Source organism: Hirundo rustica, chromosome 4 (genome assembly GCF_015227805.2).
Source record: "Hirundo rustica isolate bHirRus1 chromosome 4, bHirRus1.pri.v3, whole genome shotgun sequence".
NCBI classification, from domain to species: Eukaryota; Metazoa; Chordata; class Aves; order Passeriformes; family Hirundinidae; genus Hirundo; species Hirundo rustica.
Window position 1 is genome coordinate 56,713,704 of NC_053453.1, and position 14,688 is coordinate 56,728,391.

General features: G+C 39.4%; 2 protein-coding genes across 3 annotated transcripts in view; one reads left to right on the forward strand and one right to left on the reverse strand.

Annotated features, from left to right (window-relative positions):
- Window positions 1-5,525, forward strand: part of APPL2 (adaptor protein, phosphotyrosine interacting with PH domain and leucine zipper 2) — a 33,146-nt gene extending 27,621 nt beyond the window's left edge. Inside the window, exons 15-21 of the mRNA XM_040063481.1 lie at window positions 248-400; window positions 525-577; window positions 1,371-1,545; window positions 2,201-2,237; window positions 2,343-2,483; window positions 3,168-3,215; window positions 4,002-5,525. Coding sequence (XP_039919415.1) covers window positions 248-400; window positions 525-577; window positions 1,371-1,545; window positions 2,201-2,237; window positions 2,343-2,483; window positions 3,168-3,215; window positions 4,002-4,130 — 736 coding nt within the window. The 3' untranslated portion in view covers window positions 4,131-5,525. The remainder of the gene's footprint in view (window positions 1-247; window positions 401-524; window positions 578-1,370; window positions 1,546-2,200; window positions 2,238-2,342; window positions 2,484-3,167; window positions 3,216-4,001) is intronic.
- A 52-nt stretch (window positions 5,526-5,577) lies between these two features.
- Window positions 5,578-14,688, reverse strand: part of WASHC4 (WASH complex subunit 4) — a 38,737-nt gene continuing 29,626 nt past the window's right edge. Inside the window, exons 26-34 of one of the 2 annotated variants that reach the window (XM_040063479.1) lie at window positions 14,344-14,452; window positions 13,588-13,654; window positions 12,776-12,862; window positions 12,103-12,250; window positions 11,846-11,942; window positions 11,180-11,376; window positions 10,082-10,181; window positions 8,617-8,692; window positions 5,578-7,860 (exon numbers count right to left, since the gene is read on the reverse strand). In XM_040063479.1, coding sequence (XP_039919413.1) covers window positions 8,625-8,692; window positions 10,082-10,181; window positions 11,180-11,376; window positions 11,846-11,942; window positions 12,103-12,250; window positions 12,776-12,862; window positions 13,588-13,654; window positions 14,344-14,452 — 873 coding nt within the window. In that variant the 3' untranslated portion in view covers window positions 5,578-7,860; window positions 8,617-8,624. Of the gene's footprint in view, window positions 7,880-8,616; window positions 8,693-10,081; window positions 10,182-11,179; window positions 11,377-11,845; window positions 11,943-12,102; window positions 12,251-12,775; window positions 12,863-13,587; window positions 13,655-14,343; window positions 14,453-14,688 lie in introns of both variants that reach the window. The other variant, XM_040063478.1, reaches the window with a different exon arrangement.

Below are 14,688 nucleotides of genomic sequence, written 5' to 3' on the forward strand. Positions count from 1 at the left end.
TTGCCGAAAGTCACCCTGTGCTTGGAGTTGATCTGCATTCATACCATGTTTACTTTTGTCCTAAATAATATTAGGTTAAAAAAAAGATTTTATTGGAGTCCACAGTAACAGGTAAATAGGAAAATACCTTAGTGGTTCGGTCCTGCTTTGGATTTTTGAATAATCTTGTCTCCCTTCCAGAGCAAAGGTAGAGTGCAGAGTGTCACTGATGGATAGAAACATAATTTTTTTTACATTTGCACTTTAGGCAGACTGTAAAGAATATGGAAAATGACAAAATAATTCCCAGTGAATCAGCTGGTATTCAAGAGACTACACAACTCATTGCTCCTGGAACACCAATTCAATTTGATATCGTACTGCCTGCCATGGAATTTCTGGACCAAAACAGAGGTGGCAGGTATGGCCAGAGACACTGATCCATCATTGTAACAGTGTGAATTTAGGCAAGATGAAGTATTGCAGCATTTGTTTGTGATGACCAGAATTGGTAATGAAAGTTTTAATTAATTCTTCCTTAACAGGCGTGCAAATCCATTTGGGGAATCTGAAGACAGCAGCAAAGATGAGGAGGAAGGTCAGTGCTTCTTCCTTCCAGACAAAATTAGTCTTGATTTTAGCTACCCAGTGTCTCTTAAGAAAAGACGGGACACCATGGAGCAGAAGTAACATCCATAGTAAAGTGACCTTCCTGTACCAGCAGATGTAGGGCTGGGTCCTGGCTGTTCTCCTCTTCCCCTGTTCCTGGAACACACAGCCCTGTCAGAAAACTGCTCTCAGAACCAAAGCAGTACCTGCTGCTCTGAACATTCTCCTTGCTTTCTCTTGCTCACCACTGGCCATGAAGGGAGCCGGGTCAAGTGATGGCTTTGCTGTGTAATGGCTGCTTGGTTGTCATTAAATCTTATGGTGACAGTCAAGGAGTGAGGAGGGATTTGGTGAAAACCTCACCCAGCTTCTTGGAAGGTCAGAAAGACATAGAAGAAAGGGAAGAATGTACAAGGCTTAAGGGAAGCCAAGACTTGTGCACGGTTCCAAATTCATCACAGTTTATGTGCACCCGATAGCAAAACAGGCAAGGGAATTTTACTGGCTAATCAAATGAAGCATAAAGGACCAGTCACACTTCTAAAGCTTCCAGGCAACTGCAGTAACTTCTTTCCCCACCTCCACACTGCTGCGTGTTCACACAGTTTGAAACTGGGTCAGGGCACTGTGTGACTCATGGCAGAAAGCCACCACTCATGACCGTCACCAACCACAGGCTTACTGTTGAATTTCCAAAGTGAAGAAAATAATTCCATTGATACTTTGAGCTACTGGAAAATGGAAGTAGCACAGTGAAGGAAGTCATGGCTTTTCTCTTGCAGATGCCCTGCTGCAGCAGATGTTCGTGGTTCGGTTTTTAGGGTCCATGGCTGTTCAGTCCGATGAGACGTGCGAGGTGATTTATGAAGCCATGAGACAAGTGTTGGCTGCTCGGGCCATTCACAACATCTTCCGCATGACTGAGTCCCACCTCATGGTCACCAGCAAGAACCTGAGGTACTGCAGAAGCCTTCACTTGCCAGTGTTCTGTTCTCTTCATACCATTTGTGAATAATTATGTATTGTTGGTTTCATTTTTCTAAAAGACACACCTTTTGAGGAAGCAAGATCCCAAGAGTCACTTTATCTATAGAGAAATGTCTCTTTTCTTATTCTGTGGTACCTAGAAATGATTCTCCAGACTAAGTTGTAAGAATGTCCTATCAAAATCTGAGGGATGCAGTAGGGCTGTAAGACCCTGCAAAGATACAAAAAAAGATGCAAAACAATGGATTGGAAGATTCTCTTTCCTAAGAATGTCCTTTGACAGTAGTGTGACTGTGGAATATGCTGATACCAGACATTCCCTTTAGCTGGAGTGTGTTTATGTCCCTCTGCATTTTGTGTTAGCCCAGGCATTCAGGATCCTTTCCAAGTGACTCAGAAAGCTGCCTGACAAGTACAGGTCAGAGCACCTGAGAGTCAAGATTTGAAGCTTGCCAGTCAAGGCCTAGATTTGAAGCTTGCCAGTCACAGCTAAAGCACCTGATTCTGTCATATTTCCTCATCTGTAAAACTGCTTGAGTTACTGCCTTTCTATTCTAAAGCCCCTTGAAATTACCAGGAATCACTCTGAAATAGTTTTCTTTTTTTCCCCGACATGAAATTGCAGGTTAATAGATCCTCAAACCCAAGTTACACGAGCAAGTGTAAGTACCTTCTTCTATCACAGCAGTGACTACTCAGTCACATGAACCTGAGCTAATCTGCTAACTCGAGCTGGTTAAAACAAATAAATTATTTTACTTTTCCAGTTTGAACTCACCACTGTGACACAGTTTGCTGCCCATCAGGAGAACAGGAGACTGATTGGCTTTGTGATCCACCTCAGTGAGACTCTGGGAGAAGAATCCATGAGCGCATATGTTTTTGAGAGCAACACAGAAGGGGAAAAGGTTTGTGTAATATTTAATAAAATTCTTTTTTTAGTTAACAGGTCTGTGGCTTCTTGGTTTACACATCAAGTAAGAGTGCTATAGAAACAAGAGCAGCTCAATTTGTGGCCAAGAAAATCTGTTAACACGCACACCTTCACTGGCTTATGTCCAAAAAGGACCAAATTAATAGATAATGCAGCAGCTTGTATCAGGAGAAAAGGATGGGATTGCTAATCCCAGCATTAAGAGAGATGGGAACGTGCTGGCCAGCAGCAGCACTAACAAAGGAATGTCAGCTATGTTGAGACATGTAAAGCTGGGAAGCTTTCACAGACAAGGCAGCCATATGTGCTAACACCACTGGCTGTTTGCTGCCTGCTCTAACAGAAATAAGGAGTGGGATGGAGAACTTTTGTCCCTACAAATGCTTATATGCACTCCCCCAAGCATGGGAATAAAGTCTGGGGACTAAAACTAACTGGAGCTGAGTACAAAGCTTTACCAGCCTCTGTGAGCCTTGAAGCTGAACCCAAGATAGCTTTTTTAGCAGTAGATAGCATGGCAAATGGGTATTCCACCTCTGCTTTTAGGCCTGGTTTTAAGACTAAGTCTGCCCTGACCGTTGTGTGGTTTACTCTTAATTAAGGAACAAAAAACCAAACCAGAACTGAAGGGAACTTTACATGTATTTTTTCTTTGTAGATTTGCTATGCTATTAGCTTGGGAAAAGAAATTACTGAGGCACAGAAGGTAAGTTTGTTTCATTCCTCACATCTGTATGATACATCATGTTCTGCTTTTTGGCCACACTGTCCAGGTACCTCTGGTGTGCATAAGAAAAAGGAACTGCTACTCCTCCTAAGGACAAAGTTTTGCAGACGTTATTTAACACAGAAAAAATAAACTGTTTGATTTCTCAGTAATGTGATTTGAGATAAAATATGCCATCCCAATCCAAATTGAAAATTACACAAATCCAAATGTTCATGTCTGAAAGAAAGCTGTGAGCAAAATTTTCAAAAAACCAAACCAGCTCCTTGGGGATGATGTGTAAATCACACACAGTTGTTTCACTTATAGAAATTTACATTCTTTCCTCACCTAGGCATGAAAATCATAGTGTTTTTCCACTTAAAATGAATGGCAGTTACCCTGTCCCTTGTAGATACATTTTATCTATATAAATGTGACATTATTATTTGTTGTATATTTTTGCTGCTAAGATTTCAGAACAAGTTGGGGAATGAGCTTTTAGTCACAATGACTAAGCATACATATAATAAAATTTTTAGAGTTACTTTTCTCCTTTTCAGTAACTAAAGAACAGCAAAATAAAGGCTCAGAAATAATTTTTTTCTTCGTAAATGCCCAAGGATTGTCTTTACTTAACAAAAAAAAAAATTATTTATATTTCAAATCTTTATTCTAAAGCTCGTTAAAAAAACCTGAAGTTGCAAAAGCTTAGCAAGAAGTACTGGGAAATGTGTGTTCCTCAAAGGCTGCTGCAGCTTGCTGACCTCTCTGCTTTGTCTTCAGGATCCAGAAGCATTAGCTCAGCTAATGAAGTCTGTGCCGTTAACAAATGATGGGAAGTTCGTGCTTCTGAATGACATATCAGAAGAGGATGGAACCATGCATGAAGGAGGGGAGGAATCAGAAGCATAGCTGCTCCTGTCACTTCCTGCAGCCTCTGTGGGAGCAGCAAAAGCAGAGAGTTGCTTTGGAAGAATCTCTGGTTTTCAGTCACCTGCGCACACCTGAGGCCAGCTGCCCTTTCCTGCTGGAGAGCAGTGGTGTCTTTGAGCAGAGTCCCTCTGGATTTAGAGCTGGAAGCACAGCAGGACTGTGCCCTGGAGGCATTTTGAATTTGTAAGGTGTAGGGTAGAGCTGTGTGTGGGGAGCTGACAATCCTGAGCAATGCTTAGGCGGAGCCCCGTGCTGCTGGTAGGCAGGAGAGCCAAGTGTCAGGCACCGAGGGTTAATGGCATTTCTTACACTTACAGGGCCAGCAGCCTCGCATTCCACTGAAATTCGTGTGAGCTGCCAGCTCCTCTGACAAATATCAGGCCTCAAATTCCCTACCATAGTCAGTTTTCATAGTTTGCATGATTATGTGCATCTGAATGAAGGTTAAAAATGCACTATCTACTTTATTTCAGATGAAGTTATTTTTAGCCTAGTTTATGTGTAACAAGATTTACCTTTTGTGTTAGCCTATTTACAAAACAATTTGTTAAACACTAAATTTTTCCTATTAATATAATCTATTTTTATATTGCATCTAGAATAAGCTTACAAAACAAATCTAAGTGCCTGCTCTTACCTTCCAGGGGACCACACTCTCACGTTCTGTAATTAAATAATGGACAAAATGTACTTCCTTGATTTATTATTCTAAATACCACTGACATGCAAACCTCAGAAGTAGGCAACGAATGTGGCATGTTAGCTGCGTGCAGTTTTTCTATGGTTAGGTTTCTTACAAGAGATGGTAATAGTAGGACAAATAAGTACTTTTAGAATAAGAATTCTTTGTATTTTTAACGTTGTGGTGACGTGCAACAGCCGAGTCTACCAGCAACCTTTGGTTTTAAGAAACTGAGCAATAAACTGTTAGATTACAAGTCTAAAATGTTTTGACAACTCTCATAGTACCTTCCTGAGATTAGCCACTAGAGAGTTTTGGCTAATAAGCTTACTTTTTTTTTTCAGTCCTGAAAATATCAGCAACATTACTTTGCAAGCACAAACAAAATAGACAAAGAGCTGTTACTGGGGAGAGGGGTCTAATCTGTAGTATAATTTATATTAATCAAGATATGGTACCTAGAAAAAATGGCTGAAAATCCTCAAACTTAATTTAACTCTTCTCAGTCACCAAGAAACCAGATTTTCTATAAGCAGAATCTGTGCAACAGTAACTGAAAGATCCCAGAGTGGAAGTGTTGTGGAAGAATGCTAATTTAACTAGTTATTGAATGTTTAAAAGTACTACCGTGGAAGAAAACTGTTAGTAACTGATGCAAAAATGTCTTTGTAAATAAAATCTGAAGCTCTCTTGATTAAAAAAAATTAACACCCACTGAACTAGTGGTACTGAAAACACTGCGAATGATGTTCTCAAAATTGCATTTATTAACACAGTTTTATGTACATAATGTTCTCTACTCACAAACCAAAGAGACTGGAGTAACAAAATACCCTTTTGTACAATGAGTTAGGAAACATTAAGTATTACATTTGGTCCTTTGTACCTGAGAAGCTGAAAACAGCTGCTGATGGACGTCTGATGCAAGTCAAATTTCCTTCTGGTTCCAGGCTGCATTAGGACCTGCAGAATGTGCCCTTCAGCACCGGGAGTTTGCAGCAGCTGGGTGCTGCTGGAGCCATGCAAACCCTTGGTGGCAGGGCTGACAGGGAGCTGGGTGTCCACAGCCCCTGGGAGAGCAGCTGCCGCCACCTCCAGCAGCCTTGGCACAAGGCTGAACACCTGAGGGCAGTGGTGGCTGCTGCGTGCCGGGGTGAGACTCTGGCCTTCACAGCCTGCTTCAACCCTGCCCTGAAGGAAAAAAACCCTAGACCTGTTTTATGTCCCTGCAGCAAATTCATCATCCTCACTTCTGTCACCCCTGGGAATTTCTGAGTGAGCACGTTTGGTTTGGTTTAGGGGATTGTTTTAGCTCCATTGTCTCATCTCCAGACAACCAGTTAGGGTCCATTTGGTTCCTGTAATTGCAACAGGAGGCCAAAAGCAACAGAAAGACTAGTAGCACCACAGCATGAGTTTTGCTCCCCTTCCCTGTCTTTGAGGGGAGAAAAAAGGATTTAATGCAACTCAGTGTCACATGTGACATCCAAACCCGGGACCCACCTTGGATTTCAAATGAGAAAAATCTTTCTGCGTGTCTATGCTGCTACATGACAAAGAAGGAAATACAAACTACAGTCCTGTATTAGCAAGAATAGCTCTATTATCACTGTACAGATTTATGTATGTATATATTTTTGCCACATAGAGTATACATTCAGTTCTCCCAGCTTAAACAGGCATCTATAAAAATAGGCTATGTTTTTCCTCTAGAATTTCCATCACCAGAACCACGTGAATTTGTTAACCACCGTGCATGAAGACAGTGCTCAGTTCACATTATGTTCAACTGCAAAGTCTTACCTTAGCAAGATAATGTCTTTCCAAAAGAAAAAAAAAAAAAAAAATGGAGACATGGGAAAATTCAAGTGCAGACTAGAGTGTGGGCTGTGTCTTGACTGTACACAGCTCCCTAGCAAGGCCATCCTGGGGAAAGGAACACCGTCTATGGGTGATTCTGCTGTTGCTGTGGAAGAAGGAAATGTAGCACTTGGCCATTCCACTCCACGAACTTAGGTGACTTCAGCAGAGATGGGGATGTGGGAGGATGTGCACAGCAGCTGCAGCAGGACGGGAAGCAGCAGCAAGAATGCTGATCTCAGCAGTGCTACTGAGCGTTCAGTGCGGGCACAGTTTGGTCAAAAAAAGTGTACACAAATTAAAAAAAAAAAACAACAACAAAACCCAGTATCAAAGTAAAAAAAGCAAAAATCAAGTAATGCAGCATTCTTTAGGGCAGTTATAATGAACTAAAAATAAAAACTTTAATGAACCCGGCTGATTTTAACAGTCTGTGAAACTTGTGTGTCATGTTCTCAGAACCAACAAATGGAATGTTCTTATCAGTCTGGTCCTTCCAGTTGTGACAAAACATTCATCCTTGCTGTCTGAATGTTGAAGTGACTGGCAGGAAAGGGCGAATCAAAAGTACATCAGGAATTGTTTTAACCAATGACCCAAGAGTGAACAATTTGAACCATTAAAACAAATAATTAAAGCAAGTTTGGTCTAAAAGTACAGTTTAACAGTGCAAAAAAAAAAAAAAACCAAGGGTAGTTGTCTCAGCTGGACTGACTGGAGTAGTTTATTCTGGTTGGTAAGAACTAGAAGGATGTTATGTTCTGGGAGATTAAAACACACCTGTATATTTTAATAGAAGTGGTGTTTTCTTTTAAACTAAGTCTAGCTACTTAAGTTAGGAATCCGAGTAACTCTTGCACAATCTAGAACCTCTACTTGCAGGCATGGACAGATGTTATACAGAGTTCTCACAGTGTTCAAGCAGCTTCTGAGCCTGCAGTGCAATTATTGTTAATAATCAGGCATGTAAGACTGTATGAACAACACACGGTACAACAGACCTACAAAGGCTGGGAAATACAGAATTGAGGCTGAAACTTGCAATTAGGCACAACATAGTCATGAACTGTAAGATCACTTAATAGTTACAGACACCCATCACAGTGTCTGGTCATAAAAGGAAGAGCTGATTGTGGTTCTGGTCTTGGCTCTTGGATTTCCTTACTTCTGTGGATGCAAATCAGACCTTCAGTATGAAATGAGAAGTAATTTGTTATGTTCACTTTTTTTAATTTTCCCATTCTTTGATAAGAGGGCAAAAACAGGGGAAAATAAATGTTTGACGGGATCCTAAGTTCCCACAGTACAAATACTGTCTACAGTAATAACAAAGGGGTTTGGAATAAAACAGTAATAAGCACTTCCATTTTGTATAATAGATTTAACATGCATTCCCAACATACACTGTTACACCCACAGTGTAATCTGTGATTGCATTAAATGCAACAGGACTGCACAATGACAGTTCTCAAATTAATTTTGGACAACAGATACACCGAATACCTGGATTCAGGTTTTTTTTCTGGTTGAAGAGATACCAGTTCAAACCTTGGACCAAGCTTATGAGTTTGGTTTTTTTAAAATGCTATGATAGAGATGCAAGAATGCATCTACAAATAAATAAGGATTTTTTTATCTGCACATATGTACTTTAAAATAACTACCTTCAAGATCAACATTTTATTAAATTATTTTCAGTCTAAAGAAAGTGCTGTAAATAATGCAAACTCCTGAAAAATAGGAGTTTCTACAAGAAATCTAGACAAACACAGACCTAGCGTCAGTGGATGCTAGTATACTACTGTACATTTTCTCTTGGATTTAACGGAGTAAGTAAATCAAATCTAGAGGTTTAACCCCTACAGAGTGTTACTGATGAAGACAAGGACGTGAGTTATTTGAGTAAGTAAGTATCACTCATACCAGCCATGTCATTTCACAACAGGCTCTGCAGGCGTAGAGTTGGAAAGATCTCCATTGCTTGCTTTGCCGGGTTCTTCTACAAAAATAAAAAATAAAGGCAAGGATCATGTTTAACATTCTATTTGAAACAAAACCCCTCCAATCCTAGCATATATATATGATGCTGATTTCAAAGCAACACCTCATGTAGTATTTCATGAATAGCATACGCAACCTGAGCTTGCAGCACAAGAAGTCCTGGCCCTATGAAGAAATCCCTGTTTGGGGTGAAAAGTTCTTCAATCAGCAGTACTTGTCTAAAAATTAAATATACAGTGCTCACAGATTTTTCAAGGTCCAAGTCCAAACATCGTGGCAGAGAGCATAGATATCATTTCCATGTTCAAAACTTTCCACCCTGGTATGCATTTCCAGATTTTCTCACTTCACAACACATTGCCTGGGGAACTAACAGGTACCACAACAGAGAATATTCTAACCTAAAATATAATTAGCTGATGTTCTCCAAAATGGTCTCCTACAGACTCCAGAACAGCATGTCTATTCTTCCCACAATGCTTGGGAGTTCTTTGGATTTTTATTTTTTTCTTTCTCTGAAGATTTATCTGAGCAACTTCACTGAATTTGATCAAATATAAATTCGTGCTAAAAGGATTTTTCTTTACAAACTGCTTTTTAACTGCAGAAGAAAACGAATCTTTTTCTCCTGTGACTGTAATCCCATCGGCCACTTGTGCCTTTGTCAGCACTACAGTGGAGAATTATTTACCAATTCCATTTTTAATATACTGTTCCCTGAGTTTCTAAGTAACCTGTGACCGAACTGAATTTCTATATCTTGATCCTTAGGAGCACTCTCATTTCTTTGGAAAGAATTTCCTCAAGAAAATCTTTCAGAATTCATGAGGAAGAATGTACAACCAGGGACAGAAATGCAAAACACCAGTGTTACCTAGTCAGGAGACCACACCACAAATTAAGATCTTACCCTTTGAATACAGAATTCAATGAGATCAAGCATATCATAAACATCCGAGTATGTATCGTGACTGCATCATCTGCTACGAAAGCTGACAACCAGCTGGTACAACAGGTGAAAAACATTTTATTTAACTCCACCTAAGGTTGTCATTGTCAACACTGGTAATTGAAGAGATAAGTATGATGCTGAAGTAACTGAATTTAATATTACTGCAAGTAGGCAATCCTCCCTGTCCTTTTTGTCAGTTGGGCCTTCTGTGGGGTTGCTTTTTTTTCCACACCCCAGAAGCCCAGCTTGAAATTCACCTATTCCAAAGAAGGACTCTTGAGCTGTTCTTGGTGAGTCTCTATCACCCATGACCACATAAACCTCTCTCTGGAATACTCAATCAACCTATGAGCAAGAAAGCAGCTATGAAAAAAAATCTCTATTAAGACACACAGTCTCATTAGCCAAAATGTTCTACATACAGGATTCACTCACCTTCTTTTTCCTTCTTTTCCTGGCTTTCTTCTGTTGCAGTTTTATCTGCTCTGAAAAAAATTCTTGCACTACTTAGTGAGAAATAAAGGAGTTCAAATTCCTAAGGGAAAAGATAAAAGGAGCATCAGCGTATAACAAATTTGAAGACAAATATCAATGGGATTTTTCATGAGCATCTTAGGCACCTGGATTTCAGTATCTAAACCACTTAAATGCTCTTGAAAATCTTCCTCTTTTCATACCTTATTCACATGCATTTTACAAAGCAAATGTCAAATTACATCAAAGGGCAGCTTAAGCAAAGCAGCATAGCAGCATCACTGCAATAAATCTGTCACTGATCCACTGAGGCTGAAAATGAGGTTTGTAGCAGCAGTGAGAACTTAGAGCCATTTGCCCATGGAAAATCATGCAAGCCAATAATTTAAACAGCCACAAGCTTGATCAGTGTCTGAACAAGGTTCAGTGATGCGGTTTTTTAACAAAGAGGACCAAACACAGTGCACACTCTTGGGAACCATGAGGGCATACAGCACCTTATCTATTCCAACAAGACATTACAGAATGTAATCATGGGCTGTAAAAATAGCCATTGACAGGTTTGTTCCATGGGCTTCTCCAATCAAGAGAGAGAAAGCACCACACCACAGCTGAAACCTGAGCTGCTGTGCTTCAAAATTCAAATGCACCTTTTCTTATGTGATAGCTAATGCATCATTCAATTTAGCAGCTCAAACTAACACACAGGCAACTGAGGGTTCACAGCATCATGTGCAACCCTTGTTGCAAGAAGTTTAACCACAATATATTCTCTCCTATTTAAGCATTTAGGGTTTGGTTGCATTAGACTTCAAACTCAGTGGGACAAGGAATTCCAATGAAGCAGCTCTTCAAATATCACAAAACTCGACAACATTCCGTTCAGGTCATACACCTCGAGTCTTTATGCTCCTTTTGCATTGTTGCTGTAGACAATGCTCTGGATTTTGTTCACAATGAGCTCCATCAGAACAGTTACATGATTTGTGATGAGTAAGTACTGAACCCAATACAGAACAGAAATTGTCACCAGAACACGGAACCAGGCCCATGCTGTACCTGTAAACAAACTTCCAGTCGCTTGTGGGTAAGGTTCATAGTCTGTAGCAGTTTTTCATCTTGATTAGTGGACTGCACATTCTGTTGCTTAGCCACTGCTCTTATTTCCTTCACATACTTCTCTCTAACAGACTGGAACCAGTGCAGAGAATCAAACTCCTGGTACTGATCCAAAAGCTTCAGAATGTAAGCCACACCTAGTCATTAACAAACCATATACCAAAGTCAGCATGCAATTTGCAAAACAATTCGTGATTATTTTTAATGGATGAGCCTAAGATGATAATTCCACGCAAATAGCATTTAAACTGCTATTAGCTTCCAATTAATCTACCAGGAAAAATCACACTAAAGAACAAGCTTAAATTTTTTAAAAACATCACTTCTCCAAATACTTGCATTCCTTCTCATCTGGATGAGAACTACAACCTTGGAAAGAAATATGGAAGCACCAATATATTTTAAAACTGTCTGCTCCCATACACAGCTATTCCATGTTTAGGAAATGCTGTGTAGCCCTCAAATCCATTTTGCTGAAGCAAAGACAAATCCAAATAAATTATGGAATTTTTAATTACGGGAACAGACAAAGTATAAACAAAACTTTTCTTGCAAATGTCCATTATGCTGGCTTACCCAAAGGCTAGTGAGGGTGCTGAAACTTACCCATGGCAAACCCATCATCAGTGAAAGCCGCTCCACTTTTGTTCTTCTTATTCAATTTCTCCTTGCAACTGATTGAATGCTCTACAAAATTGAGGGTCTGAAAGAACGAAAAGACTGTCTTGGAATCCCAAGGAGACTCACAAATGTCACAAGACATTGTCATATATGCTACTACAGCCTTATACCAAACATTTAAGCACAACCCTGATCTGACAAGACCAATTTGAAGTAAGCCCCAGTGCAGTGCAAACCCTCACCAGGGGGGGAACGATGATGTAGAAGTTCCGGAGATGCATGTTCTTCGGGCTGCGGAATTCGGGAGCAAACACATCCACCAGCATTTTGAAGTACTCTGTTCCTTCTGCAAAGTTCCGGGTCAGGTCACTGAGCACAGAGTCCAGCTGCCTGCAAAGGATGAGCAATGAGTTACCTGGTCCTGCTGAAAATCCCTTTGCTTCCTCACCTCTTGGGATACAAATCCTCTCTTTGTCCTTTGCCTACATCCACAAGCCAGGATTTGGGAGAGCACCCTCCCTCTATAGCCCATTTGAACAGTGTTTCTTGAAAAAAAAAAAATCTCAAAAAAAAGTCTATGGATAGAATACTTACATCTTTTCTATCTAAGACACTGAAAATTTTAAAATTAGAGCTCAGGCACACAGTGAGGAAAGGCTGATAGCTTTTAAACAAGGATTTCTTCAAGAAATCAGGTCTTAGGTCTATTACTATCAATGCTACTTCACATTTTCAAAACAACTGCATCACTGCATCTATTTGCTTTGCATTGAAACAAGTATTTTACACAAAGGCAGCAGAATTTTTAATGTACACACACATTAGAAATAACTAATCTCTGCATTTATAAACATAAAATGACAATTCGCTCATCCCACCCCTGCCCCAGACCTCAAAAGCATGATGTTCACATACCTTGCTGCTTTTTGTGTTTCTTCTGAGAGTCCTTCTTCTTTCACCAGCTCTTCAAAGTTAACAATATCTTCCAGATCAGGAACAAACCTGAAAACTTACTGTTTGTTATGATTATGCTCAACTGTCTGTGTTCATTGAAGTATTTACCCTAATTTATAACTTACTTAATTTAATCTCCTGGGCTCGAACTACTTAGTTCAAATGATGTCATATCTGTCATGCATTTTCATCCAGGCATTATTAACCTCATTTCTAAACACACATCATTATTTGTATTTCTGTTTTTACTGGGCTGTCATCTCCTCTCTCTAGCACTTGATACTCTTGGTAACTCTAAGTTACTATTATTTGCAAGAAAACCAACTATTTCTTCTTATGTGAAAGTTGCTATGTTTTAATGACCTTTCATAAACATAGACAAAACATATACAGAAACATCTACGAAAGGAATCTGGAATGTGTTTTCCAAGTTCCTCAAGGTTTGTGTTATTTTTCCTTAATGCATCCCTTGAAATTATTTGACATCACATACTGCTGGTTTATGGACTTAATGTCTTACTAATGTGTATATGCTATTAACTCTTTTGCCATGTTTTTCCATAGAATTTGTTTTATTTTTAGTGATTTATGTCCATGATTGTACAGTGCTGAATCCCAGCACTGTCTTCAATAATTCCACTTAAATGAAAGCTTATAAATGGATCTTTTCAAAATTTATGGGGACTAGGTTAGGGCACAGGGAATATCAGCAAGAATAGAGAGCAAGGGGAAGAGAAGGACCAAAGAGAAAAATGAAATATTTGTGGAAATACCTAATGGCGCTACTGCAGCAGTGAAGTCCACCAGATCTTATCATTCGTACATAACCCATAGCATTGCCTTCAAAAACAAGAAAAAGCAAGGAAGCAATTTATAATTACTTAAATACACATACTCTTCATATCTCCTACAGGCTCTGAAACATTCATTAAAGTTGCCATGTAGTTGTGGCACAGAACTTGGCTCTGAAAGCCAAGTCACAAAAGTTAAATTGAACCCTGCTATCAAAAGCCAGTGTAGAGGAATAAAACAAAAATGCACCATCAAGAAAGGTGGTGTTCACTTTCATACAAACTCTTTCCACTGGGCACATTAAACACTTGTAAGTTCAGGTCAGTTCTGCACATTTACAGCACCACTGGCTGAAAATATCATTGTCACATCGTGCATCATTCAAGGATAGTTCAGCTGATATATGGCCAATTTCTGAAATACACCAACTTAGCACTAATAGGTTTTTACGAGGAGATACACTGAACATGGATAAAAGCCAGTTCCATAACAAAGAAAAGAACTGAAAAGGGAGCAGAAATCTATGCAAGCTATAACTGTATTTTAGATTAAGACATGCAAAGGCCATTTCTGTGTAATTAGATGAGAGCATGTCCTTAGCATGGGCTACAAGTGATCTACTTTCCATCTGACTGAAATTAAATCTAGCTTTAGACTGAGCTAAAAGGTCAGTTACTAGGTGACAAAGATCTCTCCCATTTAATAATATTTATAACATGTTAGATAGCATTTCATACCAATTTGACTTATGAGTTGTCTGAACTGGTCAAGATAGCTCTGGCCATCCGGGGTTATTCCAAGTTTTCTGATGCCACGGTTGAATTTATCGGCTCTTTCAAAGGGATACTAGAAAAAAAAATTAAATTATTTGTAATGATTACCTACCCTTAGAAAAAAATAACTCCATCACATCAATATAATTCTATTTGTAATGTAGTTTTATGCCACATTTACAGCTTTATTTTTTTATAAATTATACATCTGCTCGTCTGTATTAGTTCACGAGAGTAATTTTACTGAGTCACTTCTGCAAGTTGAGAAGTGAAATAGTTTTACTGTGAAAAAGAAAGTATTCCTAAAAC